General features: G+C 45.2%; 1 protein-coding gene across 1 annotated transcript in view; it reads right to left on the reverse strand.

Moving 5' to 3' along the window:
- Positions 1-15,234, reverse strand: part of LCA5L (lebercilin LCA5 like) — a 40,859-nt gene that overhangs the window by 12,883 nt on the left and 12,742 nt on the right. Inside the window, exons 4-5 of the mRNA XM_044285886.1 lie at positions 4,420-4,510; positions 3,162-3,262 (exon numbers count right to left, since the gene is read on the reverse strand). Coding sequence (XP_044141821.1) covers positions 3,162-3,262; positions 4,420-4,510 — 192 coding nt within the window. The remainder of the gene's footprint in view (positions 1-3,161; positions 3,263-4,419; positions 4,511-15,234) is intronic.

Here is a 15,234-nt window from a genome sequence, read left to right on the forward strand (position 1 = left end):
TTTAGTGACAGAATTAGACTTGGAAATGCACAGAAGCGTGTGTGTGAAGTTATTCTGAATGACCCTATGTGCACCTTCAATATTATATACCCTTTTAGGGATAGATTTCAAATAGCTCTGATATAGCAGAAACCACTAAATTATGAAATTGCTAAATTGGGAATTGTACTTCAACCCAGAACAAAAAATGTGCTTTGACGGACACTAAATATCTTGCCCAGCAACAACAGTACAGCGGTGGGTAACGAGAGATTTAGAGGGATTTAAATTTGAGGCCTAGTATTTAGGCGCTGGGTCACCGGTATGGATTTAGTGACAGAATTAGACTTGGAAATGCACAGAAGCGTGTGTGTGAAGTTATTCTGAATGACCCTATGTGCACCTTCAATATTATATACCCTTTTAGGGATAGATTTCAAATAGCTCTGATATAGCAGAAACCACTAAATTATGAAATTGCTAAATTGGGAATTGTACTTCAACCCAGAACAAAAAATGTGCTTTGACGGACACTAAATATCTTGCCCAGCAACAACAGTACAGCGGTAACGAGAGATTTAGAGGGATTTAAATTTGAGGCCTAGTATTTAGGCGCTGGGTGACAGGTATGGGTTTAGTGACAGAATTAGACTTGGAAATACACAGTAGCGGGTGTGTGTGAAGTTATTCTGAATGACCCAATGTGCACCTTCAATATTATATACCCTTTTAGGGATAGATTCCAAATAGCTCTGATATAGCAGGAACCACTAAATTATGAAATTGCTAAATTGGGAATTGTACTTCAACCCAGAACAAAAAATGTGCTTTGACGGACACTAAATATCTTGCCCAGCAACAACAGTACAGCGGTAACGAGAGATTTAGAGGGATTTAAATTTGAGGCCTAGTATTTAGGCGCTGGGTGACAGGTATGGGTTTAGTGACAGAATTAGACTTGGAAATACACAGTAGCGGGTGTGTGTGAAGTTATTCTGAATGACCCAATGTGCACCTTCAATATTATATACCCTTTTAGGGATAGATTCCAAATAGCTCTGATATAGCAGGAACCACTAAATTATGAAATTGCTAAATTGGGAATTGTACTTCAACCCAGAACAAAAATGTGCTTTGACGGACACTAAATATCTTGCCCAGCAACAACAGTACAGCGGTAACGAGAGATTTAGAGGGATTTAAATTTGAGGCCTAGTATTTAGGCGCTGGGTGACAGGTATGGGTTTAGTGACAGAATTAGACTTGGAAATACACAGTAGCGGGTGTGTGTGAAGTTATTCTGAATGACCCAATGTGCACCTTCAATATTATATACCCTTTTTGGGATAGATTTCAAATAGCTCTGATATAGCAGGAACCACTAAATTATGAAATTGCTAAATTGGGAATTGTATTTCAACCCAGAACAAGAAATGTGCTTGAACGGACACTAAATAACTCGCCCAGCTACAGCACTAGGGACAGATTTAGCTGGATATAAATTTGAGGCCTAGTATTTAGGCGCTGGGTGACCGGTATGGATTTAGTGACAGAATTAGACTGGGATATGGCCAAAAAATAAACAGACTATTGCTGGTTAAATGCACTTGGTGTGACAGCTTCACCCTGATGTAGGCTTTAGCCAAAAACAACCACACCATTGAGGGTTAAATGCACTTGGTGACAGGCGCAGCTTGCCCCTGATTTTGTATATGGCCAAAAAATGAACAGACTATTGCTGGTTAAATGCACTTGGTGTGACAGCTTCACCCTGATGTAGGCTTTAGCCAAAAAACAACCACACCATTGAGGGTTAAATGCACTTGGTGACAGGCGCAGCTTGCCCCTGATTTTGTATATGGCCAAAAAATGAACAGACTATTGCTGGTTAAATGCACTTGGTGTCACAGCTTCACCCTGATGTAGGCTTTAGCCAAAAAACAACCACACCATTGAGGGTTAAATGCACTTGGTGACAGGCGCAGCTTGCCCCTGATTTTGTATATGGCCAAAAAATGAACAGACTATTGCTGGTTAAATGCACTTGGTGTGACAGCTTCACCCTGATGTAGGCTTTAGCCAAAAAACAACCACACCATTGAGGGTTAAATGCACTTGGTCGCAGCTTGTGCTGGCGCACCACAAGACACAAAATGGCCGCCGATCACCCCAGAAAAATGAGACTGACAAACGGTCTGTGCAGCCTAAAAACAGTGAGCAATTGAGGATCAGCAGCTCAATGATCCACAGCTGCAGATCGATCAGTTAATCAAGTCCTTTGGAGGAGTTAATCTGCCTAATCTCGCCCTACTGTCGCAGCCGCAACCTCTCCCTACGCTAATCAGAGCAGAGTGACGGGCGGCGCTATGTGACTCCAGCTTAAATAGAGGCTGGGTCACATGGTGCTCTGGCCAATCACAGCCATGCCAATAGTAGGCATGGCTGTGATGGCCTCTTGGGGCAAGTAGTATGACGCTTGTTGATTGGCTGCTTTGCAGCCTTTCAAAAAGCGCCAAGAAAGCGTCACAAAAGCGCCAAGAAAGCGACGAACACCGAACCCGAACCCGGACTTTTACGAAAATGTCCGGGTTCGGGTCCGTGTCACGGACACCCCAAAATTCGGTACGAACCCGAACTATACAGTTCGAGTTCGCTCATCCCTAATGATAAAGCATGTGTACTGTATAAACAACAAAAGTTGTAAATGTTCCAGGGTGATAAAAGGGTTCTCCAGGATTTGTCACGGAGCTTTGAAAAATTTATAAAAAAACAAACCTTACTCACCGGTCCCCACTGGGCCTGCAATAATCATTTGCCATTCCTTATTCTCATGACTGCTGCAGCCAATCACTGGTCTCAGAGGTCACATGTGAACGCTGATGCCGGTGATTGGTGGAAGAGGTCACATGATGATTAATGTGATGTTTTAAAGGGACACTTTAAAGGTATACATTTTTTAGTTAACATATTTTTGACTGATGACCTATCCTCTGTATAGGTCATCAGTATCTGGTTGGTGGGGGTCTGACACCTATGAGTAGGTGTCAGTCATGTATTAGCTCCACCCACATGACTCCTTGGCTAAGAATGAGCTGAGATTTAGATGAATAAAATACTAAATCTTTTCTAATAAATCATTGCAACTTGGAACATTGCAGTGAAGCTTGTGGGATGTCGTCTACCTTGCCTGGTGGAGTGGCGTGCTCCTCGGCTTCGCGTCCGCCCGGCTGATCTTGTGGAGACACCTCGCTCTCTGTCTGGGTGCTCTCAGTGACAGTCAGGCCTGCAAAACCAGATTTTACAAGTCAGGAATTTCTAACAGGAGCTGCATCCCCGCAAAGCTTAATGCATTAAACTGTCTCAATAGTAAAACTTCCATGTTGTCATGAGAATGTTCACAGCATTTCACTTGTTAGAGCTGCAGTTTGTGCTGCAGACGACAGAAAGTTGTCACCATAGTCCCTCATTTTGGAAATGAGGAAGCTGAACCTTCTGGTCATGATGCAAGTATACAGAAACCTGTGGCCTCCTCTCACATCCTTTCAGGAGTGTCTACCCTGAAGGATGACATAAATTGGGCTTGCATATGGGGGATTCAGTCCTGATCCAACTGTCAGGACCGGCCTTAGGTTGGATGGTGGCCTGTGCAGTACCTTCTTTTTTACGCCTCCCCATATGGTGTACCATGAGGTGCCAAAATGACATGACCAGACATGGTGAAATATAGGTATAGCACATTCTACTCTTTAGGTTCGGAGGAGGAAGTCATGGTCATCAGAAACCTCTCCAGCAGTACTCATGTGCAGAGGTGCCAGAAGTGGGCAGTTTTGAGGGTCGATGACATCACGCTATGTATGTGATGATGTCATTACATTATATGGCGCAATCTCCATACTGTGTATAGACTATACTGTTGTATACTGTGCGTCTTCATGGTGGTGTGTGATATAGCTGGCCACCGGATCTGTGGTCTGGACATAAACACATCCATTCCCCTCATCATGCCACCTTCACCATGGTCAAACATGTTTAATTACTACCTGTAGCTTTGGCGGGCATACCTGGCGCCGCTTATCTCTGAGAAAAACGATCAAATCAGACCAGAAGAAACCTGTCTGATTCCCTTCTCCCCCTGAGACCGAGCTATGGAAAGAAAATCATGGGACACCTTGGCCTAATGCACAAACTTCTGCAGGCCATACAGTACATGGTGACACTTGGAGAGCCTACAGGTGTGTAGTACAGAACTTTTGCCGTACATCGGCCTACCTTTTATACAATACAAGGGCGACATTGTTTTTTAAAAATGGGAGTCAATATAGCATGCATTTGTCTTGGCCATATACAAAGACCTTCCCGGCATATATAGTACGCAGAGCTGTACACACCAAATGCAGTGTGAACAGGGCTATAGTGACACCATGATTAACTCACACTTACCTCTCTGACCATCCAAGCTGCCACATTTCCATATGTTTTTTGGCATTCGATGGGCATAGATGTTTTTTATATGCAGTTCTCTCTCCTTTTCCTTAAAACGTAAGAAAATACCAAATTAAAAATGATCAAACATTCAGAGAAAGTTCTTTTAATAATAGGTAGTGCGGTAGCCGGGTTTTGGTGTTCCCAAGTACCAACTGTACGTTGGGTTCCCCGGACACCGCCAAAGTGTCACCACATCTTGTTGGTCTCCAGAAGGTGTGGTAATCCGTGTTGCACACCAATTGGAAGTAAGTTCAGAGAGTCAAGGTCTGCAGTTAACCAGTGTGCTTCTTTACTGGAGAAACTCAAGTACAAAGCAATACAGCCAAGACACTGAGCAGGCTTCTCCAGTCTCCTGCCGGGCAGAAGAAGGTTTTGTGCTGAGGAAAGGCCTGAGCTAGCTGTCCATCTATATCTCTCAGAATGCTGGTACCCTGGCTAAAGGCTGGTTGCCCAGGGTCTGTCCGGCTTCCTGGTAACATAACAGGGCTGGTGACTCAGGGTCTGAAGCTCAGTACCCCCATCCCAGTGTCTTCTTCTGGTCACTCATACAGTCTGGCAGAGTCTCTTCTACTAAACACTGCAGAATAGGGACTCTGACTGCTCTCCTTATATAAAGTTTCTAGCTGAACTAGAACCTTCTAGTGGGAGGGTTGGAGTGGAGAAGCACAGCCTAAACATAAACAATGTTGCAATTTCAGTTTGCAATTGACTTGTATAGAGTATCAATACAAGTCTAGGGAAATGACTTAGGCTTTGTTCACATCACCGTTCAGCCTTTCCGTACTGCTCCGTTTAGGGGCAGGAGAACGGAAATGACGGATAAGCACATAACTGACACCAAACAGAGCCCTTAGGACCCCATAGACTATAATGGGGTCCGTTATGTTTCCGCTCAGAAGATGATTTTTAAGCGGAGACAAAAGTCCTGCATGCACAACTTTTGTCTCCGCTTAAAAATCATCTTCTGAGCGGAAACATAACGGACCCCATTATAGTCTATGGGGTCCTCAGGCTCCGTTTGGCGTCAGTTATGTGCTTATCCGTCCTTTCCGTTCTCCTGCCCCTAAAAGGTCAGTGTGTCTGTTTTTTCCCTCCAAAACTTTGCATAGTTCCTTATAGTAACTATGGAAGATTTCTAACTTCTCATCCGTCCATCCAGATTAGCCTGTTATCCTGCAAGTTGATCCAGAAGAAGGAAAAAAAACAAGTGAGGTAGAAGCCAATTTTCCTTATTTTAGGGGGGAACAAATTCCTTCCCGACTCCAATCTGACAGTTCTACTCCCTAGATAACGCCCTGGACCAATGACCTCTCCATAAATCTATACCCTGTAATATTATTACCCTCCAGAAATACATCCAGGCCCCTCTTGGACTCTCTTAGTGAGTTCAACATCACCACCACTTTAGGTAGAGAGTTCCATAGTCTCACTGTTACAGTAAAGAATCCTCTTCTATGTTTGTGTAGAAACCTTCTATCCTCCAGACGCAGAGGATGTCCCCTCGTCACAGTCCTTGGGATAAATAGATGATGGGAGTGATCTCTGTACAGACCCCTGATATATTTATACATAGTTATTATATAGTTATTATATATTATTATTGTCTTTTTTTCTAAACTGGATAACCCTAATTTTGATAATCTTTCTGGGACCTATAGTCCACCCATTCCAGTTATTACTTTAGTTGCCCTCCTCCTAACCCTCTCCAGCTCTGCTATGTCTGCCTTGTTTACAGGAGCCCAGAACTGTACACAGTACTCCATGTGTGGCCTGACCAGTGATGCACCCCATAATCTTATTGGCCTTGGCAGCAGCTGCTTGACACTGGTTTCTGCAGCTTAGTTTGCTGTCCACTAAAAGTCCTTTTCCATGTCAATGTTACCCAGTGTATTACCATTTAGTATGTATTGGTGACATACATTATTCCTTCTCATGTCCATAACATCACATCAGTGGCGTACTTAGAAATGACTGGGGCCGCGCCACAGCAATTTTTGAAGAGACCCCCACCACCCCAGCAGCTTCTTGGCATCCTCCTCCTCCTGTGAAACACCCGCTCCTGTAGCTAGTGAAAAACGCTCTCTCAGACCAGGTCAGGCAGCCACTTCACCCGTTTCCTACACATATACAGGTGAAACTCGAAAAATTTGAATATCGTGCGAAAGTCCATTTATTTCAGTAATGCAGCCTAAAATTAGAGTTTTGTGAAAAGGTTCTATATTCTAGGCTCAAAGTGTCACACTCTAGTCAGCTAATTATTCCATACCCCTGAGCAAAGGGTACCTTAAAATTGAGACTTTGGGGTTTTATAAGCTGTAAGCCATAATCATCCAAATTATAACAAATAAAGGCTTGAAATATCTCACTTTGCATGTAATGAGTCTCTCATGTGTTAGTTTCACCTTGTAAGTTACATTACTGAAATAAATGAATTTTGCACGATATTCAAATTTTTCGAGTTTCCCCTGTATACTGTATGTCATGTCACTGTATATACTTTCATTGTATAAAACTATTGAGGAAGCCCTGACTAGTGTTGATTGAGCACCAAAGTGCTTGGGTGCTTGAGTAGAACTGCTCGGGTGCCCTACAGAGCACCAGAGCACAATGGAAGTCAATGGGAGAGCCCGAGCATTAAACCAGGCACCCCCTGCTCTGAAGAGGGGATGGTGTCTGGTTCACAGGAAAAGGTCAGAAATTGATGGAAACACCACTGAAATTGTTCGGGAACAGCATGGGGAGGATGTCTGGATGCATCTTGGACTCCCAGGTCGCTGCTGGGAACAATGTTGTCGGAGTAGTACGCCACTTTTACAGACTGACAATAATAAGCACAAAACCGAAGATAAAATCGATTTTAGAGGAAAAATTGTTAGGAAACATTCTTTCCTGTATATTTACTTGTATATAAAGTGCTGCCACAAATTACAAGGAAGAGGCACTCTGATACAACCTGTATATCACATAAAGGAGGGCCTCATTCACATTGTGGTACAATTGTTCAGGTAGTGGGACTCCTACACTCATAAAGCCTATGCACTAAGTGAAAGGAATGCCAAAAATTACAAGGAACCGGCACTCCAATACACCCTTTATTACACATAAAGGAGGGCATCATACGCACCCTTGAAAAATTATGATTGATGGCCTGCTGGTGACCCTCAAAAAAATTAGGAGCAAGGACCTGCTGGTGACCCTCTAAAACATTAGGGGCGAGGGCTTGCTGCTGATCTAACCATCTAAAACATTAGGGGCGAGGGCCTGCTACTGATCTGACCATCTAAAACATTAGGGGCGAGGGCCTGCTGCTGATCTAACCATCTAAAACATTAGGGGCGAGGGCCTGCTACTGATCTGACCATCTAAAACATTAGGGGCGAGGGCCTGCTGCTGATCTAACCATCTAAAACATTAGGGGCGAGGGCCTGCTGCTGATCTGACCATCTAAAACATTAGGGGCGAGGGCCTGCTGCTGAGCTGACCATCTAAAAAATGTTGTGGGCGAGGGCCTGCTGCCAAGCTGACGATCTAAAAAATTAACGGGGACGGCACACCAGGAAAAATGGGGACTGAGTAACGATGGACGGCCGCCGCCATCAGACTGCGGAAAGCCTCAGTGTCCACAAGCCTAAATGACAACATTTCCAGGGCCAGCAATTTGGAAAGGTGTGCATTTAGTACTATAGCCTGTGGGTAGCTGGGCCTTTGCGCTTTCGTTCAAAGGCCTAGAGTATGGACATCTGTACGCTGCACTGGGACACAGAAGTCTTTTTTCTAAACTGGATAACCCTAAGTGGATGTGCTAGCTGATGGTACTTGCGAAGGTTCAGGTGCAAGGCGGGAAGCATCCGGGCCTGCGTCTTGGACAGGGGATTGGCCATCACATAACACAGGGGAAGAGGAGGTAGTGTTGTGACCCGCAGACACTGATTGTGGACCCAGGAGTTCGGCCCACCTATTAGGGTGCTTTGATGCCATATGGCGGCTCATTCTGGTGGTGGTGAGGTTGCTAGTTTCACGCCCCTGCTCATTTTGGTACGGTTACTTTCCCAGGTTTGGCCAGTGATTTCATCGTCCAGCACATCCTCTTCCACTTCCTCACTCTGGTCATCCTCCTGACTTGTTGACCTAACAAGAACCTCACTTATTGACAACTGTGTCTCATCCTCATCATCAACCTCTTGAGACACTAATTGCGGTTGACTTATTGGCAACTGTGTCTCATCATCATCATCCACCTCGTGAAACACTAATTGCGGTTCCCCACCGTCATCTTCTTATGACTGTGGATGCTCAAGAGTTTGGGAATCAGTGCAGAAGATCTCATGTCCCTCTTCAAGCGGGCTTGGGGAGAGGCCCAAATCAAGGACTGGCGATGAAAACAGCTCCTCGGAATATCCGAGTGTGGGATCACTTGTTTGCCAAGACTCTCCATGCTGGGAGGAAGGAGGATCAGAGCGAGGATTCTGTTGACCAGACTCTTGGCTACTGAGACTGGACTTTGTGGAAGACAGGGTGGTGCTTAACCGACTGGAAGCATTATCTGCTGCAATCCAACCGACCACCTGGTCGCACTGGTGTGACTTCAAGAGTGGTGTCCTGCGCCGCCCTGCAAACTGGGACATGAAGCTCGGTATCGTGGATGAGTGTGTTTCTTGTGCTCTGGCAGCAGGCACAGTTTAACCGCCCAGGGCCACGGCCTCTGCGTGCACCAGCAGCAGCACGGCCACTTCCCCGTCCCTTACTGCTCGCCTTGAGCATATTAAATGGTATATATGCTTGCAAGTATGTCACACGTACAGTAGCGCAGGTTTTGTAAGTGTATGCGCAAATAAATTACACTGAATGTCACTGATATTTAGGATGTGCAAACGTTACACAGGAGATGTAGCGCAGGTAATGTCGCTGTCAGCAGCGGATATTTAGGATGTGCAAATGTAACACAACAGATGTAGCAGAGGTTGTGTCACTGTCAGCAGCGGCCAAACAATTGCACACAATTTAGCGCAGGTTGCGCTAATAATATATATTGCAGCCAGATAAAACAATAGTCTTTAAAAGGACTTTTGGGTCTCTAACATCTTTCAACACTAGACCCTGCCTAAAAAAATAAATTATTGTCCCTACACTATCTGTTCCTTCTGCTGCAGCTCGCCCTGACTAAAACTGAGCCGAACCACGTGTCATCGGGTACTATATAGCACCCGATGACGCGTTCCGGCCAGCCAATCACTGTAATGCCTGTAACCAACATGGCTACGGCAATACAGCCAGTACTTTCCCGCACGTTTATTGGCTGCGTAGCAGCTAACAAATGTGCGGGGAGGAGACTCGAGCATCGCGATGCTCGAGTCACAATGGTGTTTGGCCGAGCATGCTCACCCAACACTAGCCCTGACAATAAGATCTTTTAGTCCTTCTCTTGGGTGGGACCCTTTTGAGTTTTGACCCGCTTCTTCCACTATAGCTACACCCTGCATCACATTTATCAGTGTTAAACATCATCTGCCACTTCTCTGCCCAAACCCCGAGGGGGTCAGTCAGCACATCCCAATGCACAGGTGCACGCTGCTCTGGCTAGAAACACGAAGAAAAAAAAATACAATGCAACAGCACCCTGCAAACCAAATAAAGTACAATAATGCCATAGTTATAGAAAATGTTCTGGTGCTAATGCTACGCTTATTTTGTAAATTTGAGATTCCTGGCAAATATATCTTGTACAAAATTATTTGGGCCCGTCTGTCAAATGTCAAGGCGATCTCTGTAAGGGGGGAACCTAAACTAAATACTACCTGTTATATGTTATAACAGCCACCATAAAATTCAGGAAATACAGGTTCCACATGCATGCTGGGTCCACTCTGCCTTTTACCATCTTTGGTGCCATAATGGCCTCCATTAAATGAGGAGGTCACTGTCAAGGGAGTGGGGTGCTGTGAAATTCACTGTTAGGCCCCTTTCACACGGGCGAGTATTCCGCGCGGATGCGTGAGTTGAACGCATTGCACCCGCACTGAATCCCGACCCATTCATTTCTATGGGGCTGTTCACATGAGCGGTGATTTTCATGCATCACTTGTGCGTTGCGTGAAAATCGCAGCATGCTCTATTTTGTGTGTTTTTCACGTAATGCAAGCCCCATAGAAATGAATGGGGTTGCGTGAAAATCGCAGGCATCCGCAAGCAAGTGCGGATGCGGTGCGATTTTCACGCACGGTTGCTAGGAGACGATCGGGATAGAGACCCGATCATTATTATTTTCCCTTATAACATGGTTATAAGGGAAAATAATAGCATTCTGAATACAGAATGCATAGTACAATAGCGCTTGAGGGGTTAAAAATAAATAAATAATAATAATAATTTAACTCACCTTAATCCACTTGATCGCGCAGACGGCATCTCTTCTGTCTTCTTTCTTTGCTGTGTGCAGGAACAGGACCTGTGGTGACGTCACTCCGGTCATCACATGATCCATCACATGATCTTTTACCATGGTGATGGATCATGTGATGGACCATGTGATGACCGGAGTGACGTCACAACAGGTCCTGTTCCTGCACACAGCAAAGAAAGAAGACAGAAGAGATGCCGGCTGCGCGATCAAGTGGATTAAGGTGAGTTAAATTTTTTTTTAAAAAAATTTAACCCCTCCAGCGCTAGTTTACTATGCATTCTGTATTCAGAATGCTATTATTTTCCCTTATAACCATGTTATAAGGGAAAATAATACAATCTATAGAACACCGATCCCAAGCAGTTTGATGCCGATTTTTCTCACACGAGTGCAAAACGCATTACAATGTTTTGCACTCGCACGGAAAAATCGCACATGTTCCCGCAACGCACCCGCACCTTTTCCCGCAACGCCCGTCTGAAAGAGGCTTTAAAGGGGCGGTCTGCTGTGAAGGTCAAAGTAAAGGGGATAGGCTGCTATGGAGGTCCCATTTTAAGAAGGCGCGGCACTGTGTGTGTGTGTGTGTGGGGGGGGGGGGGGTCAGTGTTAAAGTGTTGGGGGCTGTGGATTTCACTGTCAAAGGGGTGGGGTGCTGTAGAGGTCACTGTTATGGGGGATACTGTCGATATCTTTTAACAACACACACAAACATTAAATTAAATAGATGAAATATACCTGTGCAAAGCTGGGTCCCTCTGCTAGTACTGTATAAATATATATATACATATACTACACTGGACAGTATACTGTGTTTATATAGTAAAGAGGACAGTATACTGTATGTCTATATACTACAGAGGACAGTATACTGTATATATATATATATATATATATATATATACACTACAGAGGACAGTATACTGTGTATATATATATATGTATATATATATATGTATATATATATATATATATATATATATAAAGGCTCCATTGAGTAGAGCTGAAACGTTGCTGCTAGATGGGATAATAAACCATCCACTTTTTTTCACTGAACTTTTGGAGTGCTTCCTTCTTTTACTTAGTATATATATATATACTACACGGGACAGTATACAGTGTATTTATACTACGGTGGACAGTATACTATATATATGTATGATGCACTGCTCGGTTAAGTCCATGCAGATAAATTAGAGCTAACGCTAACATTGACCTGTAAGGCTGAGTTCCCACTTCTGTTATTTGGTCAGTTATTTCCATCAGTCATTGTGAGCCAAATTGAGGAGCCAAACCTACTCTCTGATTATGTATCATCAATAGATCTGCACTGGTTCTGTGGGTTTGACCCGCTCCTGCTTTGGGCTGAAATTAACTGATGGGAATAACTGACCAAATAAGTAAAGTGTGAACTAAGCCTAATAGCGATGAACAGTCATTCTACAGCTAACAGAAGGGATTCAAACGCATGTGTCTGCACTGCCACAACATGGATTAAAATAAACTTTTTTTACTCCACTACTTTATTGGTGCTGCCTCCATGTCCTTATTTTGTTCTACTAAAGATTCATTGGGACACATCTCCTGCAGGGGTGTGCAGCATTTTAGTTTTGCTTTACTGAAGGCTGCTGTATGCTTTTTTGGGGTTTAGATAGGGGTTAGCTAGGACTGTTGGTGGCCTGCAAGATGATGCGCATGTCCATATATGTAACCTGCCTGTCATTCTGACGCACGGTAACTATCTCGCTACCAGAAAGGACTAGCTATACATGTTGCTGCAACGCACAGTGATATACACAAGGATACGTTCGTTCTCCCTAAAGTTTACCTGCAGCCCAGGATAGACCTAACTAACGCGCTTCATGACAAATTATATAGTAGTCAAGCAAATTTTTTTGAGAAATTTGGCGAAGCGACCAAATCGAATTTTTTAAAACTTTGCTCATCTCTAATGACATCCATTGACTTAAGTCTAGAACTTACCTTCTCATATAAAACTAATTAATTTAGTTTAACAGCACCGACAGCATAAATCAGAGTGCAAGTTAACCCTTCAAAGTGCAATAAAGTAGTGAGTTGATGGCTTTGCACAGTAGCAATAGGGGCAAATGTCCGCAAATGTCCATAGTCCAAAGTACCCTTACTCCAGGGCACTACAGTAGGGCTAATGGGTATTTCAGAGACTTAAAGGTAGGCAGACCATGTCATAGAGCAGCAGGAAATGCTAGCAGAATGCTTGGGTGTATAGGGAGAAGCATTACCAGTAGACAGAGGGAGGCGCTCATGCCGTTCTACAGAGCACTAGTGAGACCTCATTTGGAGTATTGTGCTCAGTACTGGAGACCATATCTCCAGAAGGATATTGATACTTTGGAGAGAGTTCAGAGAAGAGCTACTAAACTGGTCCATGGATTGCAGGATAAAACTTACCAGGAAAGATTAACGGACCTTAACATGTATAGCTTGGAAGAAAGACGAGACAGAGGGGATATGATAGAAGCTTTTAAATACATAAAGGGAATCAACAAGGTAAAAGAGGAGAGAATATTTAAAAGAAGAAAAACTACCACAAGAGGACATCGTTTTAAATTAGAGGGGCAAAGGTTTAAAAGTAATATCAGAAAGTATTACTTTACTGAGAGAGTAGTGGATGCATGGAATAGCCTTCCTGCAGAAGTGGTAGCTGCAAATACAGTGGAGGAGTATGAGCATGCATGGGATAGGCATAAGGCCATCCTTCATATAAGATAGGGTCAGGGGCTATCCATAGTATTTAGTATATTGGGCAGACTAGATGGGCCAAATGGTTCTTATCTGCCGACACATTCTAGATTTCTATGTTTCTTAGGCCTCTTTCACACGGGCATGTAGTAAAGTTGAGGCACACAGTTTTCAGTGTTGCAATTTCAAAAGGATTTATTCATTCAAATCATACAGTAGTTTCATCCATTTGCCCAATATTTGTATTAGTGAGTATGAACAGTATCTGGCGGGTATGGAGGCTTGTCGGGCGCTGGATGCATCTGAATGTGACCGTAGAAAAATCGGCATGTTTGGTACCCAGACCCGAACCCAGACTTCTTCACAGAAGTTCGGGTTTGGATTAGGTGCAGGGCCGGCGCTTCCATAGAGGCAAGAGGGGCCCCCAGCGCCGGCCCGCAACTAACTACTATTCATTCTATTTTATAATTCTATTTCTTTCTGTCTGTGGGGCAGTGTGGCGGTGCTGCTAACTCCGCAGGAGTCCCGGGCAGCGGGCGGTCCGGAGCAATGTAATTAAAGGAGGGGCCCCCCACCTGCGGCTGCTTGCCTCTTTAAGAGACTCGAGAGTCGAGACTGGAGACTGAGAGCAGTGGCTGTGAGCGGCATGCATGGCACAGGCAGGTACGTCTTTGCGTCTGTCTGACGTTGCCACAGGCTCCGCCCCCAGAGCAGAGAAGAAGGAGCAAGCGCTACTGTCTGGTACATGATAGGGGGGGGGGGGCTCTGGCTACTGGCACATGATATAGGGGGGGCTCTGGCTACTGGCACATGATAGGGGGGCTCTGGCTACTGGCATATAATATAGGGGGGGGGGGGCTCTGACTACTGGCACATGATAGGGGGGGGCTCTGGCTACTGGCACATGATGGGGGGCTCTGGCTACTGGCACATGATATAGGGGGGGCTCTGGCTACTGGCACATGATAGGGGGGCTCTGGCTACTGGCACATGATATAGGGGGGCCTCTGGCTACTAGCACATGATATAGGGGGGGCTCTGACTACTGGCACATGATATAGGGGGGGAGCTCTGGCTACTGGCACATGATAGTGGGGCCTCTAGCTACTGGCACATGATATAGGGGCGGGGGGCTCTGGCTACTGGCACATGATATAGGGGGGCTCTGGCTACTGGCACATGATAGGGGGGCTCTGGCTACTGGCACATGATATAGGGGGGCTCTGGCTACTAGCACATGATATAGGGGGGGCTCTGACTACTGGCACATGATATAGGGGGGCTCTGGCTACTGTCACATGATAAGTGGGGGCTATGGCTACTGGCACATAATACAGGGGGGGGGGCCCTGACTGCTCTCACATGATATAGGGGGGGGGGGGCTCTGTCTACTGGCACATGATAGGGGTGGCTCTGGCTACTGGCACATGATAGGGGGGCTCTGGCTACTGGCACATGATATAGGGGGGGCTCTGGCTACTGGCACATGATAGGGGGCTCTGGCTACTGGCATATAATATAGGGGGGCTCTGACTACTGGCACATGATAGGGGGGGCTCTGGCTACTGGCACATGATAGGGGGGCTCTGGCTACTGGCACATGATATAGGGGGGCCTCTGGCTACTAGCACATGATATAGGGGGGCTCTGAC

Source organism: Bufo gargarizans, chromosome 3, assembly GCF_014858855.1.
Source record: "Bufo gargarizans isolate SCDJY-AF-19 chromosome 3, ASM1485885v1, whole genome shotgun sequence".
NCBI lineage: Eukaryota > Metazoa > Chordata > Amphibia > Anura > Bufonidae > Bufo > Bufo gargarizans.